Source organism: Leuciscus leuciscus (genome assembly GCF_965113295.1).
Source record: "Leuciscus leuciscus genome assembly, chromosome: 11".
NCBI lineage: Eukaryota > Metazoa > Chordata > Actinopteri > Cypriniformes > Leuciscidae > Leuciscus > Leuciscus leuciscus.
Window position 1 is genome coordinate 25,452,512 of NC_138735.1, and position 23,120 is coordinate 25,475,631.

The window sequence follows — 23,120 nt, forward strand, 5'->3', positions numbered from 1 at the left end:
TTGTAAAGCCCATTCAGTAGTTTTATAACTAGCAAACTATGAGGGTGAGTAATTGATGACTGAATTTTAATTTTTTGGTAAACTAACACAAGTGACAAGCATGGAGTTGAGTGGCAGAAGTCCAGAGCAAATTACATATAGCTCATTTAGCAAGGATAACAGGATAGAGAAAGGATAATGTTGACTGGTGGGAAGCTAAGTAGAAGAACCGCTCACATACTGACATTATAGAGGGCCAGCTAAGCTTCTGCCAACATGCAGCCCTGTTGCAGACCCTCTGCTCTAGGCCTCTTTTTGCTTTGAAGCCAATTGTGTTGTGTAGAGCTGCCAAATGTAGGAAGATGGATTTCACCCTCGTTCCTCCACCCACATCTGGGCACATCATGATACAGGTTTCCTCTCAGGGCACGGTAGCTTAGAGCAAATGCTAACGCGTTTGTGTCCTCTTGAGTCCAACCCCTTAAAGATTCCATGGGTTTTAGAGCACTACAATCTAGCACAATGACTCTTTTTTTTTTTGTTGCTAAACTGGTTTGTGGTGGGCGTTCTGGCGCAATATGGCTGCCGTTGCATCATCCAGGTGGATGCTGCACATTTGGTGGTGGTTTCTGGAGATTCCCCTCTTCTATGTAAAGCGCTTTGAGTGCAGAGAAAAGCACTATATCAATGTAACGAATTAAACTGCAAGTGCATATTTTGTTTCTCTAAAGACTTGGATCATGTTATTTGGTCTAGAAAAAAATGCCATATTTTGGGATAAAAAGGTAGCCTGAAAGGAAGTCCATGAAATTTTACTTCACATGTGGAAAATTCAGCATGTAATGTACCAAATCCCAAGCTCTCTCAACCATCCTGAGCGTGCTGAAACATCTGGAAGGACCAATTCTTGGCACATGCAAGTAGAATGGCACCGGAATGGGATTTTTTTTTCATGCTAGCTGCTGATTAGGTTGGCTTGCCACAGTGAATTGATTAAAGTTCCAGACAAAAGTAAGAAAAAACTGATGTCTTGAGACAGCAAATGTGTTTACACTGCCGTTCAAGAGTGTGGGGTCAGTCATTTTAATACTTTTATTCAGCAAGGATGCATAACATTGATCAAAAGTGACAGTACAGGCATTTATAATGTTACAAAATAGTTATATTTTATAAATAAATAATATTCTTTTGAACGTTCTATTCATTAAAGAACCCTGAAAAAAACCCTTTCACAAAAATATTAAGCAGCACAACAATACATTGATACTGATAGTAATAATAAATGTTTCCTGAGCTCCAAATCAGCATATTAGAATGATTTCTGAATGATCATGTGATACTGAAGACTGGAGTAATGGAATAAATTGTTAGAATATTTCACAATATTGCTGTTTATATGGGATTTTTGATTTCTGGGTAAGCATGAGAGACTAAAAAAACATTTAAAAATCTTACCGACCCCAAGCTTTTGAACGGTAGTGCACACAATTTTCATGCTCAGAACAAGTTGCTTTTCAGATGTTGCAAGATGTTTCACTAGTCTTGTAATACTTGGGTCTAGAGATTTAAATAAACTCGTAACTCGGAGTATGAGCAATAGTAGTGGTGATGTTTGTCTTAGCAAGCTCTGCTAATGAGAGAGTCCACTGCTTGTGATTAATATTTAAGCATTCTAATGTGTTTTCTTTATGACAGCCTCCAGCCCAATAAGGCCTGATTTAAGGTAATGTCCTGAAAGAATAGATGAAAGCATCTCTCTGATCCCAAGCCCAGAAGCTATGAGCCACAAAGACTGTTTAGTGTCTGACATACCACACAGCCACAAAGGAACTTTTTAGAGAGCTATGATTTACCATTATCAAAGCTTTGGTGTCATTTCATGTGAAGATTTTGTCACAAAAACTCTCTGTCGAAAGATTTCCCTCTTTAACGATCAGAGAGTGAATTAAAAAGTTGAAAAACATTTCATAACCCTTGTCTAACTTCATTTCAGTCTCTGTCAAGATAAAGAAAAGTATTCCTGAGTGGTCTCACAGAGATTTCTCTTGTAATGAACTGTCAAACTGAGCTCTTTAATTATTATTTGATTGACTTCAGCTATTAATATGTCTGGGAATAGGCAGTGTTGGCGCTGAACAAACACTGCTGCAAGGCCACTATGGATCCTCTCCGGCGACTAAGATCGCGATTTATGAAAACATTTAGCTGCCGTTTTGTTGGGAGGAAATGCACAAAGAATCATGTGATTAGCTGACACGCTCCAATTATTGAAATTGCTTGTGCTAAGCTTTCTAGTCACGTTAGGAGCCCACTCTACAAGATATCAGCCTCATTTGTACCATGATGGGTTAGTGATTCAAACACGCTCTGTTTAGCTGGAGATCCTGAAGCTGCATATGTGACAGCAGAATATAAACTACCAACAGAATATGTGACCTACTTTGGCCCTTGGCTGCTGTGTTGGAGCTTTTTATTAATATCATCAACAGCTTTTGCACAGAAGTCGGAAAAGCAGATGCTCAGCAACATACACATTTAGATTGAAGAAATATATACAGCAAGCTGTGCAAGCAAAACACACAGTGAGGGTTTATGTAAAGCTTCACTATAAAGCTCTTACGTGTCTGTCTATCTATCTAATCTATCTAATCTATCTAATCTATCTATCTATCTATCTATCTATCTATCTATCTGAGTGGGAAGAGAAGTTGCTAAGTTCCTCTTTATGGGTCGAGGACTCTCACATGACTGCCAACAAAATTACTATTATTTCTTTCTTCTCTCTTCTCACTGTGACACTAGATTGTCCCTGACTGTGCGCTACACAGTGGCTTTGTATTAAGTGTGTGTGCTTTTATGCTGTCTGCTCCATTGAAAGTGCAGCTGTCTTGTGTTGACGCTGTATTCCAGAGCTTCATCACAATCAACAATGGCACGAATCCTTACAATCACCCCTGCTTTCACCTAATTCATATTTTGCTTGTTACAATATTTTAGAATTCCATCTTTCTTTCATTGTACACTGGCACTCATGCAGGTGTTCCTTTCAAAGTTACATATTGTAGACTGTCATATTTATTTATTAAGTCAACTTAAAATCTCTGTTAATTTAGTTGCATTTTTTATGTTTTCAGGTGGTGTGTGTGGTCCATAACTTCAAAGGCAAACATCTGCTGAATGATGATCCCCCACAGGACAACCTAAGTGACAATCCAATGATCAGCTCGCCCAGGGTTGAGAGTCCGTTGGAGAAGTACATCGCCTCACAGGTAATGACAAAAGCACAGCTGAAATATGTGGATGCTGTCAAATGAACTGACACACGGTACATGGCCTGTGTGCAGTGTTGAATCAGCTCTCAAGGGTCCCAATTGTGTCAGTTTGAGCACTCGTATCAACAAGATGTGTATCCATGCGCTCCTGTCCCTCAGGTGACAGAACTGAGAATGGATGATGAGGAGTCCCACACTCTGAAAGACCGTCTCCTGAGTTTCTTTAGCTGGATCACAGGCAAAAGCAGCCGCTTCAGACACCTGCAGAACACAAGGCAATAAACGTATGCGCACCTGTGTGAGGAGCTCAGGCTGCCAAACCTCTGGAGTACAACGACACGTCATTAAATCCCAGTTAAAACCCAATCATGTTCATTTCAAATAAACAGAACAATTACCTGTACCTAATTACAGTGTACCCAGAGCGTTGGCATCTCCGGCTGCATGTTTTCAAGTCCTTTGCAGTTCAGTCTTTGGGGTTGCATCTGATCTTGTTCTGAACTTAAATGTATATGTATATACATTATATGTAGATGTTGGATTAAGGGATTTAGAATATGGTCATGCAGAATAAGGCATTCATTTGTGCTTAGAAAGTACTAATAAACAGCCTATATGCTGGTAATTTGCAAACTAATAAGCAACTAGTTAATAGTGAGTCTCTTTGCACGTCCTTTTTCTGTTTCCCAGTTAAATTAAGCTTCTTTTTTTCAGCCCTTGAAGTTATTGTATGAACACCCATGAACTGAATGTGTGTTCAGTGTGTTTGGTTCTGAAATGTATGAAAAACACATTTATTAGCTGAAAGATATAATTTTAATAGATGATTTTGTTAAAGGATAAGGGCTTCTTTGTTTGTACATTGGGAAAATTCAATTGATACTCACCGCAAGACTTTTTTTGCAATATACCTGAGAGTCATGTCATTTGAAGCTTTTTCTAATCTAATAAGGATTCCTCGCACGCACAGTTGCTTACAGTTCGGTTTCTTTCATAGATGGTGCTCCAAAAATACCTTTAAAAACCTGATCTGAAACCTGGTGTTGGTGTTTGAGTTGAGTGACCTAAAAACTCTTAGCAATTCCGCACCTCGAATAGAAATCGAAACTACTAAGCCCTCAGAGACTTTAAAAACCTTCATTCCTGAGTCTGCATTTAGCACCCTAGCAGCCGTTATCCCCCATGGCAGAGAGTCAGATTTCGTGTTCAGCTTTTAATTATGCCACAGGCCACCGCTGAGATCCGAAAGACTGTAATTAAACTGCAACTATGGCCCTTTAAACGTTTCTTTATGCATCTTGCACGTAAGCAAATGAGAGAATAATTTAATCCCAGATTGCTGTTTTGATTTCTCTTGGCAGAATATAAGGGATTAAATGTTCTTGTTTGCTTATTCAGCTGCAACGAACCATTTGGGAACAATGTCGGTTCACAGATGGTTTATTGAAATGCAGAGAATGAATGTGTAGGATATTGAGGGCACTTTCGGCCAATAAAAATGCTAATCTTCTGTTTCTTCTTTAGTCAATGGTGCCAATTGAAAATAATTATTTGTGATATCAGTCGATCCATGTAGATAAGGTTTGGATGCAATAATGCCCTGTGAGGTTTCTGGAATGGATGGAAAACCGACAATTTCACTTTGCTTTCTGCTGAAATATCCCCCAGACAGATTGCTGTCAGAAACCATAATGCTGTTGAAAGTGGGAGGACAAGGCGAGGAAAATCCACATCTCTGTTTTGTCTCTTCAAATCACAGAGACTTCGGGATCACGGCAAATATGACTGGAAGCTAGAAATAATATGCTTGGGAAAATCCACCCCGCATTCTCTGCCGAGGTCACAGTGTATATATCAGCGATATGACCTGCGGGGCGCTTTTCTGTGATCGTTCGTCATGTTTCCTGAATCTCTGATGAGAACAGAGAGAAACAGAACATTGCGTTTCAGAATAGAGTTTAAACTGGAGTCATAGGCCCCATCAGTTCTGACTGAAACGATCTGTCTTCTGGTTCTCAGGACTCATTTTCTTTCAGATTGGGCACACAAACTGGTAGCATAAGGTTAAACAGAACCATTAGTGTTTGCTGTCACCAGGTCCTTGTGGTCAGCCTCATGCAGGAACTTCAGCTGCATGTAAAACCAATAAAAGAATACAGAGATATTTTGGCCCAAGCAGAGCTATATATATATATATATATATATATATATATATATATATATATATATATATATATATATATATATATATATACAACCTACACACGGGTGCTCATATCAGACATTTTTAACTTGGTTGACTACATTTGGTTTGGACCTAAGCTTGGTTTGTTTTGTTTGTGTGAAACCTGATTACTGAATTTTGATGGTCAACAAGGAACCGTACACGGGTCTGCTGGCAAACCAGGTTTATATTTTTTAGTATAATGCGATTACTGTATCAACATAATTTGCCTTCAGTAAAATTTCTGTGCGTGTTAAAACAAAATCAAAATACACTACCATTCAAAAGTTTGGGGTCAGTAAAATTTTTGGTAACACTTTATTTTGATGGTCCACTTGATGGAATTTCTACCAACTATAAGGAACTTTGCAACTACATGTTAGCTAGCAGTAGCTATTAGTAGACTGTCTGCTTATATCTGGGGACACTTTATTTGAATGGTCTCTCAACAGACATTTTACTGTTGACAGTAACTTTGCAACTACAACTTATTCAAACCTGAACCCTAACCCTAACCTAACAGTCTACTAATACTCTAATGAGAGTTAGTTGACATGAAGTTGCAAAGTTACTTGTAGTTAGTAGAATGTCTAAAGTGGACCGTCAAAATAAAGTGTAACCGTTTTTTTTTTATTTTTTTTTTAAGAAATTTATATTTTTAATCAGCAAGAATGAATTAAATAGACAAAAAGTGACAGTAAACATTTATATAATGTTACAAAAGATTTCTATTTCAAATAGTTGCTGTTCTTTTGAATGTTATGTTCATCAAAGAATAGAGAGCCTGCTAAGTCCCTCCCCTTCCGGTTGACCACCATGGGACCTTATTTCGGAAAAATATTGTATGGTAGTCAGTGGCGAAAGACAACAAATATTTTGATCTCCTTTGAATTGTGCCCTGAATTACACATATGATGTTTGTCAATTTAAAAGATACATTTTAAAGTCAGGAAAGTCGCAGTTTGATGTAAAACTGTTGAGGTATAAGACTGTGAAAATACGTAATTACAAAGACTACAAACCCAAAAGGCGCACATGTGACGTCATACCTTTTCTCTCAATGAATGAAGCTAACTTTACTGAAGCTAACGTCTGTCATTTTTTCTATAGTCTTATGTTATAATCGTAACGTTACGCCGTCATGCCTGAGTGTTTTGTACCAGACTGCACACATACGTACATAGTGCGAGACGAGAGATGTAGTTCATTGAGTTATTTTCACATAAAACTAAATGTTACTCTTCTGTTTTATGACAAACTGCGACTTTCTTGACTTTCATAATTATCTTTTAAATTGACAAACATCATATGTGTAATTCAGGGCACAGTTCAGACGGAATAAAAAGATAAGTTGTCTCTCGCCATTGACTACCATACATATTTTTTCCGAAATAAGGTCCCATGAGCCGGAAGCGGAGCGGACTTAGGCTCTCTATTGTGAAAAAATCCACAACAATATTGAACAGCACAACTGTTTTCAATATTGATAATAATAAGAAATATTTCTTGAGCAGCAAATTAGCATATTAGAAAGATTTTTGAAGGATGATGTGACACTGAAGACTTGAGTAATGATGCTGGAAATACAGCTTTTTATTTTTAATCAAATAAATGCAGCCTTAGTGAGCATAAGAAACGTCTTTCAAAAACATTTAAATATTTTACAGACCCCAAACATTTGAACAGTAGTGCATTTTTCTTTAAAAGTAACGTGAAAAAGTAACACTTTCTATTTTTCTTCTCTTTCAATATTTTTTTTTCTTGTTTTCCAGTAAAAATGTCTAAACATCTTTACGAAGTGAAATTGCTTCTCCAATGTTTTTAGAACTTATACAATTAGTTTATTAATAATATTTATTAAAGGGTTAGTTCACCCAAAAATGAAAATTCTGTCAGTAATTACTCACCCTCATGTTGTTCCAACCCCGTAAGACATTCGTTCATCTTCGGAACACAAATTAAGATATTTTTGATGAAATCTGACAGCTGGATCACTTCTCCATAGGCTTCTAAGGGACTGAAACTTGCTGGCCCAGAAAAGTTATTAAAGAGATCGTTAATATAGTCCAAGTGACTCCAGTGGCTCAATCTTAAGTTTATCAAGCGACGAGAATACTTTTTGTGCGCAAAACCCCCCAAAAATAACGACTTTATTCCACTATTCATTTAATTCTCTCTGGGCCTCGAGTTGGTTCACGTAGTGTTTTTGCGCAGCGTGTCAGTGTTGTACGTGACAGGCATTACACACATGACCAGCGTCGGCCAATAGTGAGCCTACGTGGTGACGTGTAACACAGACGAGCTGCGCAAAAACACTACGTGAACCAACTCGAGGCCCAGAGAGAATGAAATGAATAGTGGAATAAAGTCGTTATTTTTGGGTTTTTTTGCGCACAAAAAGTATTCTCGTCGCTTGATAAACTTAAGATTGAGCCACTGGAGTCACTTGGACTATATTAACGATCTCTTTAATAACTTTTCTGGGCCAGCAAGTTTCAGTCCCTTAGAAGCCTATGGAGAAGTGATCCAGCTGTCAGATTTCATCAAAAATATCTTAATTTGTGTTCCGAAGATGAACGGAAGTCTTACGGGGTTGGAACAACATGAGGGTGAGTAATTACTGACAGAATTTTCATTTTTGGGTGAACTAACCCTTTAATATACATAAACATTTTTATTTTAGTTTATTTTTCTTACCCCATTGACAAATATTTTTGTAAACATAAATGTAACAATTCTTATTGGAAAACAAGACAGATGTTTTTGCAGTGTACTTAGCTACTAGTCACACTTGTGTGAAAATTGTAAATGTCTATTTCCTCAAACCTTGTGTGGAAACGGTTTGCATCTAAAAGAGTCTGTCCTCTTGCAAAGTAGATTTGATGCGTTTGATGTCCTCAAGTTTTTGCTGACGTCCCTCCTTCTGTCTAACTCTGTCAACAGAATCACATCGCCTTCGCTGAGATCACGTGACCTTGAGTCGGCGGTGTGGCAGACACACTGGACATCCACGCTGTTTACCGTCCAGTCCCGATAGTCACGGCTCAACGCTAACGCAGTGGTCATATTCTCTATGGTGTCGTTTTGGATCGCTCTGCCCTTGCTTTGTGTGTGTGGAAATCTTGGTCCTGTCTACTAATAAGTATTACCATCACGCAACTAATGACTGAAGCTTCACACTTCACATTTCCCAGACTGGCTCCGTTGGCTTTATTGCAGACCAAGCTCTAGAGCTCAGAATATCAGAATATTGCTCACGTATATGGAGAGCGTGTGTGTCTGTGTTTATGGGATTTATGGCAGGTTGATGCGAATACCTACCTGTGGAATTAAAAATGGACTTGTATTTGTGGATATGTGTGTTTTCTTCGTCTGCTTATATTCCAGAAAGTGTTTATTCCTATATGAATTTGTTTCTTTTTAGAGCTTGCATTGGATGAGTGAAAACATATGGAAGCCTGTTTCTGCCTCAGAGTAAAAAAAGGTAATTGTGACTTTATTTCTTGGAATTGTGACACTATATTTCACAATGTGACCTTTGGTAACACTCTATTTTGACAGACTTTAAAGTAACTTTGAACTACATGTCAACTAACTTTCATTAGAGTAATAGTAGACTTACTATCTGAAAACACTTTATTTTGATGGTCCCTCAACAGATATAAGTAACCCTAAAGCCTGGTTTATACTGGCCATATACTGGCACGAGTACGAAGGTGCCACGCGGCAAATCATTAATTATCTCATAATTGTGATTTTAATATCTCACAGTTGTGACTATTTCTCCTAATTGCAACATTATATCTTATTTCTCCTAATTGCGATTTTAATATCTCAAAACTTTTTTTTCAAATTGTCACAATTGCAACTTTTAATAATAATTTTGATTTTATATCTTACAATATGAATTTATTTCTCTTAATTGCAACTTAATATCTCACAATTGCGACTTAATTTTTTTGAATTGAGACTTTTTTCACCAAAAATGACTAAATCTCACAATTGCAAATTTATTTGTTATAATTGTGATTTTATATCTCACAATTGCGACTTTATTTCACGTAATTGCGACTTTTCTCAAATTGTGACTTTATCTCACAACTACAGCTTTATATCTCATAATTGGGATTTTAATATCTGACTATTTCTTTTAATTGCAACATTATATTTCACAACTGTGACTATTCCTCGTAATTGCGACTTTATATCTCACAACTTTTTTGTCAAATTGTGACTACTGTACATCACAATTGCAACTTTTACTCATAATTGTGATTTTATATATAACAATATGAGTTTATTTCTCTTAATTGCAACTTAACTAATTGCGTCTTAATTTCTCTTAATTGTGATTTTATATCTCACAATCTGATTTTATTCTTGATAATTACCTATTTTATTTTTTACTCTGAGGCAGAATTTTGCTTCCATACATGCGTAAATACACTGTGTCCACAAAAATAAGGCAGAAAATAAGCTAAAAATACCAGTTGAAAGCTCACATTAAAAGAATACCAAAGCTCAGATAAACTCAAGTACTCACCTACTGTACTAGCAGCAAAAAAAGCAGTTCCAGATCCATTGGTTAGAGCCAAGTATATTATCAACTTTACCCAGTGGCCAATGGACATTCACAGTGAAGCTGTGTGCAAACCGTAATCACCCAGCTGTGAAAGACTGATCATCTGCTAAGACAATCATCAGCCATCTCACTAGAATAATGAGTCGGTCCATTTAACCAGTGCTTGACATAATGATACTCGCATAGGCATTTGTTTCACACTGTTTTAATGGCCATCAAACCTTTCATAGATGAACGATATTGTAAATGTTAAGGAAATAATAATTCAGAAAGCCACCTTTTCTCCTGTGATCTTTAAAAACCAAACCATGATACCTCATGTGTAAAGTTGTGGATATAAATTAGTCACTTGCGTTATTTTATTTAGAAAAGATGCAGTTCTTCGCTAACTTATATTTCAGATCTCTGGCCCTGTGTTTCAGTCATGTGTTGGTGCCGTTTAAAGGAATATTCTGGGTTATCTTTAGATTAATGTCTACATCTAGCATCGGTTTAATGCTGTTAATGACCACTTATTCAAGTTGTCCTTCAGTTTACACAAGTAATACACTTAAAATGGAGGCCTAGTAAGAATGTGGGCTGAAGCAGAAATGTTTAGCTCATTATTGGTTACGCCTACACATTTTTCAGTAAATATGTGCTGTTTGAGCTGTAAAGTTGTCTTAGAACCTTTTTTGAGGTGGGATGTACTTTTTTTAGGGTTGAGGAACTGGTTGTTTCTGAAGTAAGTACTGTGGGTGTAGTTTGCAGGACACTTGCTCCTCAATTTACACTGTACACTGTGAACTATTTACAGTAATATACTTACAGTGTAAATTGAGGAGCAAGAGTCCTGCAAACTACACCTTTACTTTTTGAAATTATTCTGTGTGGTAATCGACACTACCGTTCATAAGTTTGGGGTCAGATTTTTATTTTATTATAAAAAACTTTTATTCAGCAAGGATGAATTAAATTGTTTAAAAGTGACAATAAAAACATTTATAATGTTACAAAAGATTTCTGTTACAAATAAATGGTTTCAAGTCATTTTGAACAAAAAATTTATTTTTTTATCACGGTTTCCACAAAACGCGGCATAACTGTTTCCAACATTAGTAATAATAATTTCTTGAGCATCAAATCAGCATATTAGAATGATTTCTGAAGGATCATGTGACACTAAAGACTGGAGTAATGATGCTGAAAATTCATCTTTGCATCACAGGAATAAATTATATCTAATAAAATATTAAATAATAACAGTTCATATAAATGTATAAAAAATATTATTAAAAAAAAGTTAATTTCAATTGTAATAATATTTCACAATATCACTGTTTTACTGTATTTTTGAACAAATAAATGTAGCCTTGGTGTGCATGAAATACATAAAATAAACGTACAAACCCCAAACTTTTCAACGGCGGTATATGTTATCCACAGGTCCGGATTATGGTCTCACAAGCCCATAAAGTAACCCAGAAGATTCCTTTGGTTCTTGATTAAATATATGGTTCCCCTTGTCCTGCTGATGTGACCGATCCTTAAAAGAGCAATAATGTGTTTCTCCTTATCTCATTAGAAAATTCCTATTTGGCTTCCCCTCAAATGGTATGTATTTTTAATTTTTATGATTATATATACATATATAATATATTGGTGTGATAAATGGTATATTATTCCTAAAGCACTAAACAGAAGTCTGGGATAGCTGCACTTAAAAATGCATAAATTGTAAATGAAAGCGATCAGCGCCTGCATCAGTATTAAAATGAAACATGGTGTGTACAGTGTAAATGCACATGACTGTAATTTTTGTCAGAGATTATCGATGTTTATTTTCTTATGTTTGTGCTGTACATGTATGTGTGGCTGGGGGTTTGTGGGTGTACGATGGCATACTGTAAGTACATATTGTACTGTATTTATCATTGACATTCTTTGATCTTAGCTGTGGTATCACACTGGTTTACTGTATACAAATGGATGTTTTTGTATTTATTTTATGTTCTATATGTTTTATAGCTTGTGCAGACGTTTTGGTTGTTAAAAGATGTTTTCAACCTCAATTTTTCTATATTTTCTTCTCCCATCCCACTTCCAAAATCATTCCTAAATGGTTTATTTGGATACTCTAGAATGGATTTACCACAAAATCAACGTGAATCCGTGAATTCATGACCTTTTACACTGTAGAGACGATGAAAATTAAAGTTTGACTAAAAAAATATATTCTAAAGCCTGTGGTGTTTTTCTTTGGCCAGCACTTCACTGATGTGTACGGACTATAAAGCAAAGGACGTCTTATATTAAACGCTCTCAGAAGCGTTTAAAGAGCCCTGTGGGATCGCTGGCCCCTGACCTCTGAAAAATTGCCTGGTTTGCTCTGGAGAACCTGTAAAATATGAGAGAAAGTGACGTGGTGTGGAGGGGATTCGGTGTTCTTCGGCCATCCTGACTGATACCGAATGTCCTGTGAAGCAACAAACAGACAAACAAGCAATCAGAAAAGATGGAGCGTTTTCACCAGCCCACATTTATTACTGTCACTCAACAGGGTTAAAGGGAACATCTCTTTCTCTCTCCTCCCTCCCCACATCACAAGGATTGATTCTTTTCCGAAGGGAAACACATTCTCCTGCACTGAGATTCCCTCCTTTTTTATATCTCCAGTCTGACTGCTCTCCTGAAACCATTGGCGAACTGCCGTGAAACACGCCACATGGGCTCAGGAAAGTCTTTTATCTTTTGAGAGCTTATTTTAAAGGTAAATCTAATGCGAAAAATGTTTTAGCATTATAATAAAGCAGGGCATGAAAATCACACTAATAAAGGTTCATTTGGCATGACTGGGGAATTTAGGCTACTTGCTTTGTTACTTTATGGTTCAGTAGTTCTTATTTGAAGTTCATCAGGTTGTTTAAACTCAATATGAAATCAAAATTGCTTTCTTGATATGTGTTCCTGGTCTATTTGTACTTGTTTTGTTAGTGCAAGTTATTCTAAAGAAAGTAAAAAATGCTTAAAAGCTCTGCTGCTTAAATTTCCAAACTTATTCCAAATTTAGCCATGGGAAAATAATAAACAATTTCCAAATAGCTATTTAGGCTATACTGTTTAAGGTAATGTAATTGTAATTCATAATTCAATTCTATAATGGAGGCATTGAGTTTTCATTGTCAGGCACTGATGCTTTTTTAACCATATTACTAAAGTTTAGCATGCCCTCCAAAAACCAATACTACAACACAAGCGCTTCATTTTTAGAGTCTATATTGCTCCTGTAATACTTTGCAACTAACAATAGCCACAAGTCCATGTCCCAACATTCATCTGGAATCAAATAGAGGCTGATTGCGTAACAAAATCATTCGTTTCTGTTTACCACGAAACGGGTCGATATCTTTCAAACAATCAATCCGCACGGCAGGTTTCCCAGTGTGAACAAGCAGCCTTATTGTGTCACATTGTTTCGGTTTTCATTCAGTTCGCACAATTGGAAAATTTGGCCTTTGTGCTTTAAAGACGAGGTGTTCGAGTCAGGACATTGATCAACTGACGTGACTGAGAAAGAAGTGGACAGAAAACAAATGGTCTTGCCTTTTAGACCCAAAAAATATAGCCTATCTTTTTGTTTTAGAACAACTAATGGAAGCTTGTTTCTGTCACGGAATGAAAAATAACATCTCATAATTCAGATTTAAAAAAAAAAAATTGAGTATACCTTGCAAGTTATAAACTTGTATAAACTTTTTTTCCTCAGACCTATGAGTTTATGCTACTTTCATGGCATGTCATAATTACGAAATGACAACGTGATGTTCTCTAAGCTGTTCTTGGACTTGGAATTGTGCCTTTTTATGGCAAATCTATCAATGACAACATGAATTTGCAGTGGTCAGGTGGTACAGAGGTCACGTGATAAAAGTGGGAGCTCTCAGAAAATTCCCAGTTTACGTAACGTAAACATCGCAATCTTATACAATAATTACAAAATGGCATGAACGCACCTTTACATCTCACAATTCGTTACCAGGTAACATCTAGCAATTCTGACTTTTCTCCTCAGAATTGTGAGAAAAAGTCTGAATTGTGAGATATAAACTCAGAATTGGTGAGGAAAATGTTTGTATTCCATGGTGGAACCAAGCTTCCAAATCAATCTTACCCCAATTGCATCAGAAAACCTCCGATGTACTTCCAGTTTCCTGTCAGTGTTCTGTGCGGCGTCTCCCACTGGACTGTGTCTCAATCGTGGTTGGAAAGGACTACAGAGACATTCATACTGATTTTGTAGTGCTGACAGACTGTAGATATTGTACAGGTCTTTGTGATTCGGTAACGGTTGGAGCTTCCGTTCCCCATGGCTGCCCTGTATCTGAGTCCCTCTGTAACCTCTCACTCGTGCCACTCTCCGGATCACCACCCTGTGTCTGGCTGCGGTTGGCAGGCCATTGGCGGGCAGTGATGACCCGAGGTGTGCCACCTTAGCTAGGCGCCTATGTGTCCATTCCAGGTTTTGTCTAGATTCCTCTTTCCGAAAAGCCTCAGGACTCCTTGTTTCATGGTTTGCCGCGACAAATCCGTCGCACCGCCAGGCTTTGGTTTCCACCGTCATTTCCTCATGAGACGTTTCCGGAATCCACTCTATCATTGGCAGGATCCTGCTTACCTCTACGATATGTACTTGCATTGAGTTCTCACTGGCAATATTTTGTCTCTGGGTCTTTGAATCACTAGATACACTGGGATTTATGGGTACACAGCTCGGGTCTGGTGCACTTGATCTCTCACTGGTAATGTTCACATTCAGGTTGGCAGATTTAGCAGGGACACGAGTGATTTGTGATGCTTTCCATCTTGAGTTTGCTCCATCCGATGCATCATTTGCTCCAGATACACACGACCTGGGCTGAGCAAATAAATGAGGGGACAAAATGAAGTTCTTCTCATCCAAGTAACTGCATTTGTGCCTAACCTTCTGTTTAGTCTCCCGGTATCGATGAAATGCATGTTTATCTGTTAAAAAAAAAGTGTGGGGGAAAATGAGTGGGGGAAAATGAGTGTACAAAAATATACAAATATTCAAAAGTTTGGGGTTGATAAGATCTTTAAATGTTTTGGAAAGAAGTCTCTAATGCTCACCAAGGCTGCATTTAAGTAATGAAAAAAATACAATAAAAACAGTAATAATGTGAAATATTACTAAAATTTAAGTGAACTTTTTATTTGGATAATGTAATTCATTCATTTGATGCAAAGCTGAATTTCCAGCATCATTACTCCAGTCTTCAGTGTCACATGATCCTTCAGAGATCATTCTAATATGCTTATTACGAAACATTTATTATTATTATCAATGTTTAAATCAGTTGTGCTGCTTAATATTTTGTGGAAACCATGATAAAATAACAGCCATTATTTGAAAGTAATCATTTTTTAAAATTAATCTTACTCATCCCAAACTGGGATGGTTTGTGTGTGTGTGTGTGTGTGTGTGTGTGTGTGTGTGTGTGTGTGTGTGTGTTTTGGAACAATGTATTCAATGTTGCATCCGCTGAACAAAACCTCAGTTTGGCATATGTCTGCTTTTAATGCATTTTAAATTGTCACCTATTACCATATTATAAATCCAAAGATTTGATTTTATCTGACATCATGATTACAACTTCTCAACTCATGAATACGAACTTCCCAGATGGATTTGAATGCACTATTTTTGTTCCTGTGCTGCCACAGATAATGATGGGAAATGTAGTTTGGTCACAAAATGCTGTGTCCTCATGAAAGAGCCAAATAAGTAGAGTTTTCTGGAAAGCTTTATTACTATTCTTCATTGCTACTTCAATTGTATATAGGTGCAAATTAACACACTACCACTTTTTGAACTTATGTTGCAAATGCTCCAACAAAAGGATGACTAGAAAGGCTATTTCGATGATCTATTACCAACTGCAACACGCCTGCCGGTAATTTTTAAGTAATCCTATAAACCCTGATTAGCTGGTTTAAGGCCGAATCTAAACTGCATATTAATTCCATACCTGCCATGAGAAAATGTAATGTTATGTCTGCTTTGAGAACAAGAACGCATCCTTACAGGGCATTTGGGTAAATATAACCATTATTGTTTAACATGGTTATGTCTATGACATAAGTGTTAAACACTCCCACTGTCTTGGGTGTTTGGATGTCCACGGGGCTGCATTACAAATGCTGTGAAGTCTGAGCCCTGTTAGGTCGATGATTAATCACAGGTCCAGTTTTTAAATGTCAGGTCTGAGCCCGGCGTGGCCCGGCTCTGATCGATGTCCCACTCTACGGCCATCTTTCAGAAAGCTGCTCCGACGCTGTGGGACTCAGCATGACTCACCGTTTGCTTCAGAGAAGGTGAGTGGTGAAGGGTTTAAATTCATATGTGTTCAACATCTAACTTCTGGCGAGCAGGGAGAGATATACTGAGGTCCATAATCTTAGACCACTAACTAAAATGTAATCTTAACCACCTACCCCTAACCCTACCCATAACTTATCCCTAAAATAAGAGGGACATAAGTGAATAACACTGATGTTGAAGCACCTAACCCTGGTTGTAAGCCTAAACTTGACAAACTGTAAACTTGTCCCTCAAATCTGATTGGTTGATTGGAATGTTGTTTCAGGATCAACAAAGTTGTTGATCCAAGAGTGTGTTGTACTTGGTGAAATCAGGTTCTGCTGCTTGAACATGATTAAAAATAAAGGTTCTTTATTGACATCTGGTTCCATAAAGAACCTTTAACATCCATAGAACCTTTCCATTACACAAAAGGTTATTTTATCTTCTTCACACTATAAGAAAAAAAAGGCTTATCAGAGGCTTATAAGAACCAAAAATGGTTCTTCTGTGGCATTCACTACAAAAACCTCAGTTTGAAAGCAAGAAATAAGGCAGAATCTTACATATTCCGTCTTTGTTTCATGCCATAGCTTTTTTTTAATAAAAAGAAATCAAATTTTTACTATGATCGTAGACTTGTATGTCTAATGAGACTGGAGTAAACAACATCTGGCTGATATTTTCTCCTGTGAGACATCCACATAATATGCAATATGAATGTTTTTCACAACATTTTTAGAAGATGCCAAATTCTGGAGTTTGGAAAAATATCAAAGATATGCACTATTCAAAGCTTTGATTTTCCTTGTCAGCTAGAATGTTTTCCCACACAAATCATGATTTATTAATAAGTCAAGTTAATTTGCGCAAAAACAATTATTTGAACTAAAACCACACATTAAAAAAACCACCCAACCTTAGTAATTTAAGCCGATTTATTTATTTGGAGAAATATTATTAGAATTTGAATAACTTGTCTACAAGTAAGTAAAACAGAAGCGATTCATTATTTCTGAGTAACAATTAACAAAAAAAATTGCATCCTGTACACAGCTTGCAACTGATAAGCTCCAAAACACAATCATGAATTGACATGTCATTGGCATGGGTGTATTTTATGCAAATTACTAGTTGCAGACACACCCGGCCTCATTTAAAATAACCTGGATTCACCAACAATGATGAACGATGACAGTGAGAGGTTTCTTTGCATACGCACCTGTTGCGTTGGAACTTTTCTGCATGCTTAAATAAGCAATATGTGAGTATCAGTAAATAAGGCCCAATGCTACCATTAAAGTGGCATACTTCATCTCTGAAAGAAAAAAGTTCAACACTAGAAAAGCTTCTTTTTTTTTCTCAAGAGTTCATTGCAGTGAGTTGAGTTGGTAATGGTATCAGTTACCATAATTGTATTATTCGAGCACATATGACTCAATACCAGAGTAGTATTATGAGTGAAGTGTCATTTGTGCATCTACAGTAATAGTCAGTGGCGGTCCTGACTCATACGGTTCCCTTGTTGACATTCGCCATGAGGCTGCTTCAGAGTTGCTTAGAAAAAAATGAAATGCTGTGTAATTTAAAATAATAGGGACAGGTGGAACAGAGAGCAGATTTAATTCTGTGAAATTTCTGTGGGTAAGATACTGGTCCTAAAGTCACCATGAAATCAAAATGTACAATTCTTGTTTTTGATGGAACATTGCAGAATTTATTATTTCACGTTTCACAATTTTATTCACGTTCCCTAATAATCTTTAATCAAAAAAACGTCCCCTTCCTCTTGCAGCGACATCTCTTCTCCGATGACGTGTTTACTGGCACGAGGGCGGGACAACCTGTCACTCACATGATATCGACCAATAGCAAATCACAGCCATCCAATCAATTCCCAATTGTACAAAATTAAGTCCCGCCTACTTCTTGTTCGAAACGGAAGAAGACTAACGCAACTTCCGCAGTCTAAAACCAGAAAATCAGACCATTTAGGATAGATCTTTCTTTCAGCAAGGAAAGTGAACTGTGTCTGATAGCTGTTCTATTGTTTTGTTATACATAAAACATTGGAATCCTGCAAATATTCTCTTCTTGTTGTGAATGTGATTACATCTTTAATGTTACCAGATGAAGTTACATTAAGTTTGTATCTGATTGTAAAATCCCATGCCTGCCTAGCAAGTGATTCCTCACCTCCAGTCAAAACAATCGTAAAACGCTCAAACAAACATGAATGACCAGTCAAAACAGAAAAAAAAAAAAACATTTGCAAATGACGCATCTGGGCTCATGTCTGTATGTGTGGAGAAATCTCTACACGCTGAGTGATTGGCAGGAAGTCGCTCTTTTCAGTCTCGATACACACTGCGAGGTGATTTTGAGGCATGCTGGGTAGAAAGCTAGACTCTGTGGCAGACAAATGTTTGCACCACATATAATGGATGCCTCCAGATTCCTACAGAGAATTTCCCCTAGCAGCAGGTGAAAGCAACAGTGTAATTAGACACAGGTTCACAGGGCTGCAAACATTCAGAGAAAAAAAAAAAAAAGAAAAAGACGGCTACATCGCCTATTATCTCCTCTCCTGCTGCTTGAACTAAACCATGTTTAAGGGAACTCTGTGGGACTGTCCATTTCAGAGTGTATTGATTTTTCTTTGGCAGCATTTTACTCCTACCAACCAGATTCATTATGAAGCGAGCCATTACTTAGTAGGTCCCCTGAGTGAGGGGGCATTTACATTACACCGTTTTCTACTAAAAACTGAAAACGTTTTATTACACAACAACAGCGTTTTGGGGGCCAGAAAACGCAAACTTTTAAAACGGGTTTCAAAGTGCACGTTTTTGAAAACGATACCGTTATAGGCTCCGTGTAAACGACAAAAAGGCATAATTGTGAATTGTGCATAATTGAGTGACGTCATGCACATGCGTATTATGTGTTGAGCTGTGTTTCTTTACAAAGTGACATCGCCAACTACTGGCCTGGCATGCATAATACAGTGTTTTTAGTCATTTTCGCAGAGCTGTGTGAACAGGGTTTGTTGCGAAAAGTGCAAAGGAAAAAACTTTTCTGTTTTTAGTACGTGTGCAAACATACCCTGAATATGAATGGGTTTGATTGCTTACCGTTGATTCCGCTATCCGTATCGGAACATTCCCAAGCACAGCACAGATTCCTCATCTCACCTGTTCTGTGGAAACATTGTGGATTAATGAAATGCATAAAAGACCTGAATTTTCCAATTACACCTTTAAAAAGTGTTTATGTTCTTTGAAAATCGAAAGATTGAAGAATTTTTTTTCTAAAAATCACATTCGACCAATTCATATTTGGAGGAGATTGCAGAACTTCTGCAAATGAGTAAATAAGAATGTTATGACAGACACAACATGCAGGATTATTTATAATTACATAATATTTGTAATTATTATTAAATTATATTTTTGTATAATTTAAATATAATTAAAATTCCATATATATATATATATATATATATATATACACATACACACACACACATATATACAGTATATATACTGTATATATATACACACATTTATTATTGTTGTTGTATAATAATATCAAATTCATCTAACACCGACCCATCACAGAAATACTATTCACATTTGTTTATATCTCATTAATGTCTGCTTTTATTGGAGACAAAGTTATTTTCTTGACAAGCTACTAAACGCTACATTTTAGCAATTAAATGTGATTTCAAAGATTTGCTAACCGAACCATAGTGGAGTCAAAAATGAAACTTGATTTCCACAGAAAGGACTGACGGGAGACTTTTTATGAGACAGCAGCTAGTGTGTTATATTCATCATAATAGCTGGTGTTGAATTGCTTCTGATGTGATGGAAACAGGCAAAACAATAGAAGCTCTTTACTATAGCAAACAGTTCCTGCTAGTAAGTAGTCAAAAGAATCAAGCGTACAATGCTAACAGATTTGCAGTGAATGTACCTGCAGCTCATCAAATCTCTCATCTTATAGAGAATGACTCGATAGCCCAGGACCAATGAGTCATGGAAGTCCATAACTATTCCCGGCTATTGTTTTCCATTACCGACACCTCATATCAGCCCGATGCACAACACAAGCCACCTCTAACACCTCTAAAGCACACTTTTTGGGAAAGCGTAATGCACAAGCGAGATAAAGTAGAGTAATTTTCTCCGTTACAGCCCTGCTCAGTGCAGCATACAAAACTGAAATGGCTTGTTTTGATGGTGTGGAAACTCTTAATTCCTCTAGTAGATTGTATTGTACAGCGGTACTGAGAGAGCCAACACATGCTTCCAACCCAGAGAGACTAAAAGAGGTCTGCATTAGATAAAGTTTAAATTAAGGAATACATTCACATTGCGAGATTAAGTCAAAACTGGAAGATATAAAGTCGCAATTATTATTATTAAGTGGAAATAGGCTTCCATAACAGAGATAAAGGAAAACGAAACTTTAAGATTTAGCTGTTTACATCTAATGAAGCCTGTTTCCACTTCAGAGTAAAAAATAAAACTGGTTATTGTGGAATAAAGTTAAAAAAATTAACAAAAAATAGTCAAAGAATTCTGTGATATAGTCAACATTTTGAGAAATTTGATAGATAGATAGATAGATAGATAGATAGATAGATAGATAGATAGATAGATAGATAGATAGATAGATAGATAGATAGATAGATAGATAGATAGATAGATAGATAGATACCAGATTATGTAATTAAGAAGTTTAAAATGCTGGAAAAATTATAGTCAAATCAAACTAATAACTGTACCTTTTTTTCTTCTGTTTATTTTCCTTGAGCTGCATATTGGCACATATTTGTCTCGTGGTCTCTTCTGAAAGCTTTGATATGCTCTTGTTCACACCCAATGCTATAATTACACACAAGAGACGCAACAGTAACCAGGAACTTGGACACACTTCAGTAACTGGTCAAGCTGACACACTGTATGAGGCTGAGCAGATCTTCCAGAGAAACACAAACGAGATGTTTATTTAAAGTAATTTCTGCTTGTCATTAGTAGCCTATGGTTGAATTGGATCATCGAAGGTCAGCAGCAAAGACATTGGTAAATAAAGTGAGAGTATATTTGTGTAATTTAACATTTAATTATTGTAAATTTCCATAATATTCTCAGTTTGCATTTCACATTTTATTCATTATCGACACTGAATCTGTTTTTGTGAGATGACTAAATGCCTGCTCACATTTAATCGAGATTAGAATAACCATCATGTTCACACAACACCTCTGCACTCACTCACGATGTCTGTCAACATGGAGACAGAAGAGCTTTCAGTCAGTAAATGGGAAAACAAAGTAGCTAACTTATTTGAAAAAAAGTAACTCAGATATGTTGATACGTTACTAGTTACTTGAAAAAAGTAATCTGATTACATAACTTGCAGTACTTGTATGTCAAGTCAAGTTTATTTGTATAGCGCTTTTCACAATACAGATTGTATCAAAGCAGCTTCACAGTATTAAATTAAAATAATACAACAAAGTTTGTTTCAAGAGGAATTTATTGATTGATAAAATGTAATTAAATATCCCCAAAATATCCCCAACTGAGCAAGCCAAAGGCAACAGTGGCAAGGAACCGAAAAACTCCATCAGGTGACCTAATGGAGAAAAAAAAAACCTTGGGAGAACCCAGGCTCAGTCGGGGGCCAGTTCTCCTCTGGCATTTATGAGCTAGAGGACGGATTGTAGTTTGAACTGTAGGATTATATGAATGCCTGGCTGAAGAAATGCGACTTTAATCTAGTTTTAAACTGGGAGAGCGAGTCTGAGCAACGAACAGTATCAGGAAGACTATTCCAGAGTTTTGGAGCCAAATGTGAAAATGCTCTCCCTCCTTTGGTGGTTCTGGATATCCTAGGTATGACCAAAAGCCTTGAATTTAGTGATCTTAAAGAGCGCGATGGATTATAGGGTGATAGAAGATCCGTTAAATAGACTGGAGCTAAGCCGTTTAGGGCTTTATAAGTCAGTAGCAATACCTTGTAATTAATACGGAACTTTATAGGTAACCAATGCAGTGATGATAAAATCGGTGTTATATGATCATATTTTCTTGATCTCGTAAGAACTCTAGCGGCGGCATTTTGGACTAACTGTAGCTTGTTTATTGAGGATGCAGGACAACCAGCTAATAAAGCATTACAGTAATCCAGTCTCGAGGTCATGAATGCATGAACTAACTTTTCTGCATCAGAAAAAAGGTGGAAAAAGGCTGTTTTTGTAACATATGAAATATGATTTTCAAAAGACAGGTTGCAATCGAGTATAACACCCAGGTCTTTTACTGTAGAGGATAAAGTAACAGGACATCCTATGATGTTAAAGTTGTATTGTGCGAGGTTTTGTGGGCGATTTTTTGAACCGATAAGTATTACCTCTGTCTTGTCTGGATTTAATAAAAGAAAATTGCATGTATGCATTATGTTTTTGTTTCACTAAAAATAACCGGTTCCAAAGAATCATTTGTTCACAAATCAGGCTTACCAAACTAAAACTACTACACTGTAAAAAAAAGAAACATATATAAAAAATAAGTACAATCAACTTGGATGTTTAAGTCATTTCAACTTAAATTACATTAAACTGACTTAAAAATGAGTAGAATCTTGTATGAAACATCACACTCAAATTGCTTGTATGAAACATCTGAGGCA

The 23,120-nt window shown here is 36.7% G+C and overlaps 2 protein-coding genes across 10 annotated transcripts in view; one reads left to right on the plus strand and one right to left on the minus strand.

Moving 5' to 3' along the window:
• Positions 1–13,081, plus strand: part of plppr5b (phospholipid phosphatase related 5b) — a 55,250-nt gene extending 42,169 nt beyond the window's left edge. For 2 of the 8 annotated variants that reach the window (XM_082183693.1, XM_082183694.1), the window contains 2 exons: positions 3,114–3,248; positions 8,419–13,081. In XM_082183693.1, coding sequence (XP_082039819.1) covers positions 3,114–3,248; positions 8,419–8,448 — 165 coding nt within the window. In that variant the 3' untranslated portion in view covers positions 8,449–13,081. Of the gene's footprint in view, positions 1–3,113; positions 3,249–3,410; positions 5,424–8,418 lie in introns of those variants that run through there. The other 6 variants (XR_014209804.1, XR_014209801.1, XR_014209802.1 and 3 more) reach the window with 6 other exon arrangements.
• Positions 11,340–22,679, minus strand: LOC309509133 (uncharacterized protein). 2 transcript variants are annotated; one of them, XM_082183692.1, is made up of 4 exons: positions 21,211–22,679; positions 19,550–19,609; positions 14,208–15,058; positions 11,340–12,512 (listed from the first exon to the last, which is right to left on the minus strand). In XM_082183692.1, exons 2-4 carry the CDS (start codon positions 19,602–19,604, stop codon positions 12,369–12,371), a joined length of 1,050 nt encoding a protein of 349 aa, XP_082039818.1. In that variant the 5' UTR covers positions 19,605–19,609; positions 21,211–22,679; the 3' UTR covers positions 11,340–12,368. The 2 variants fall into 2 exon arrangements, with proteins under 2 accessions (XP_082039818.1, XP_082039817.1); XM_082183691.1 differs by having other exon boundaries at positions 19,550–19,614.
• Positions 22,680–23,120: the final 441 nt, after the last annotated feature.

Bases quoted from the DNA above. Each gene is read 5' to 3' on its own strand.
- LOC309509133 (XM_082183691.1), bottom strand. From the start codon at position 21,245: ATGCAGCTCAAGGAAAATAAACAGAAGAAAAAAAG. The intron at 15,059-19,549 runs GTAAGCAATCAA...TTTTTTTAACAG, and splicing joins TACGGATAGCGGAATCAACG to ATAAACATGCATTTCATCGA. The intron at 12,513-14,207 runs GTAAGATTGATT...GTTGCTTCACAG, and splicing joins GGTTTTCTGATGCAATTGGG to GACATTCGGTATCAGTCAGG.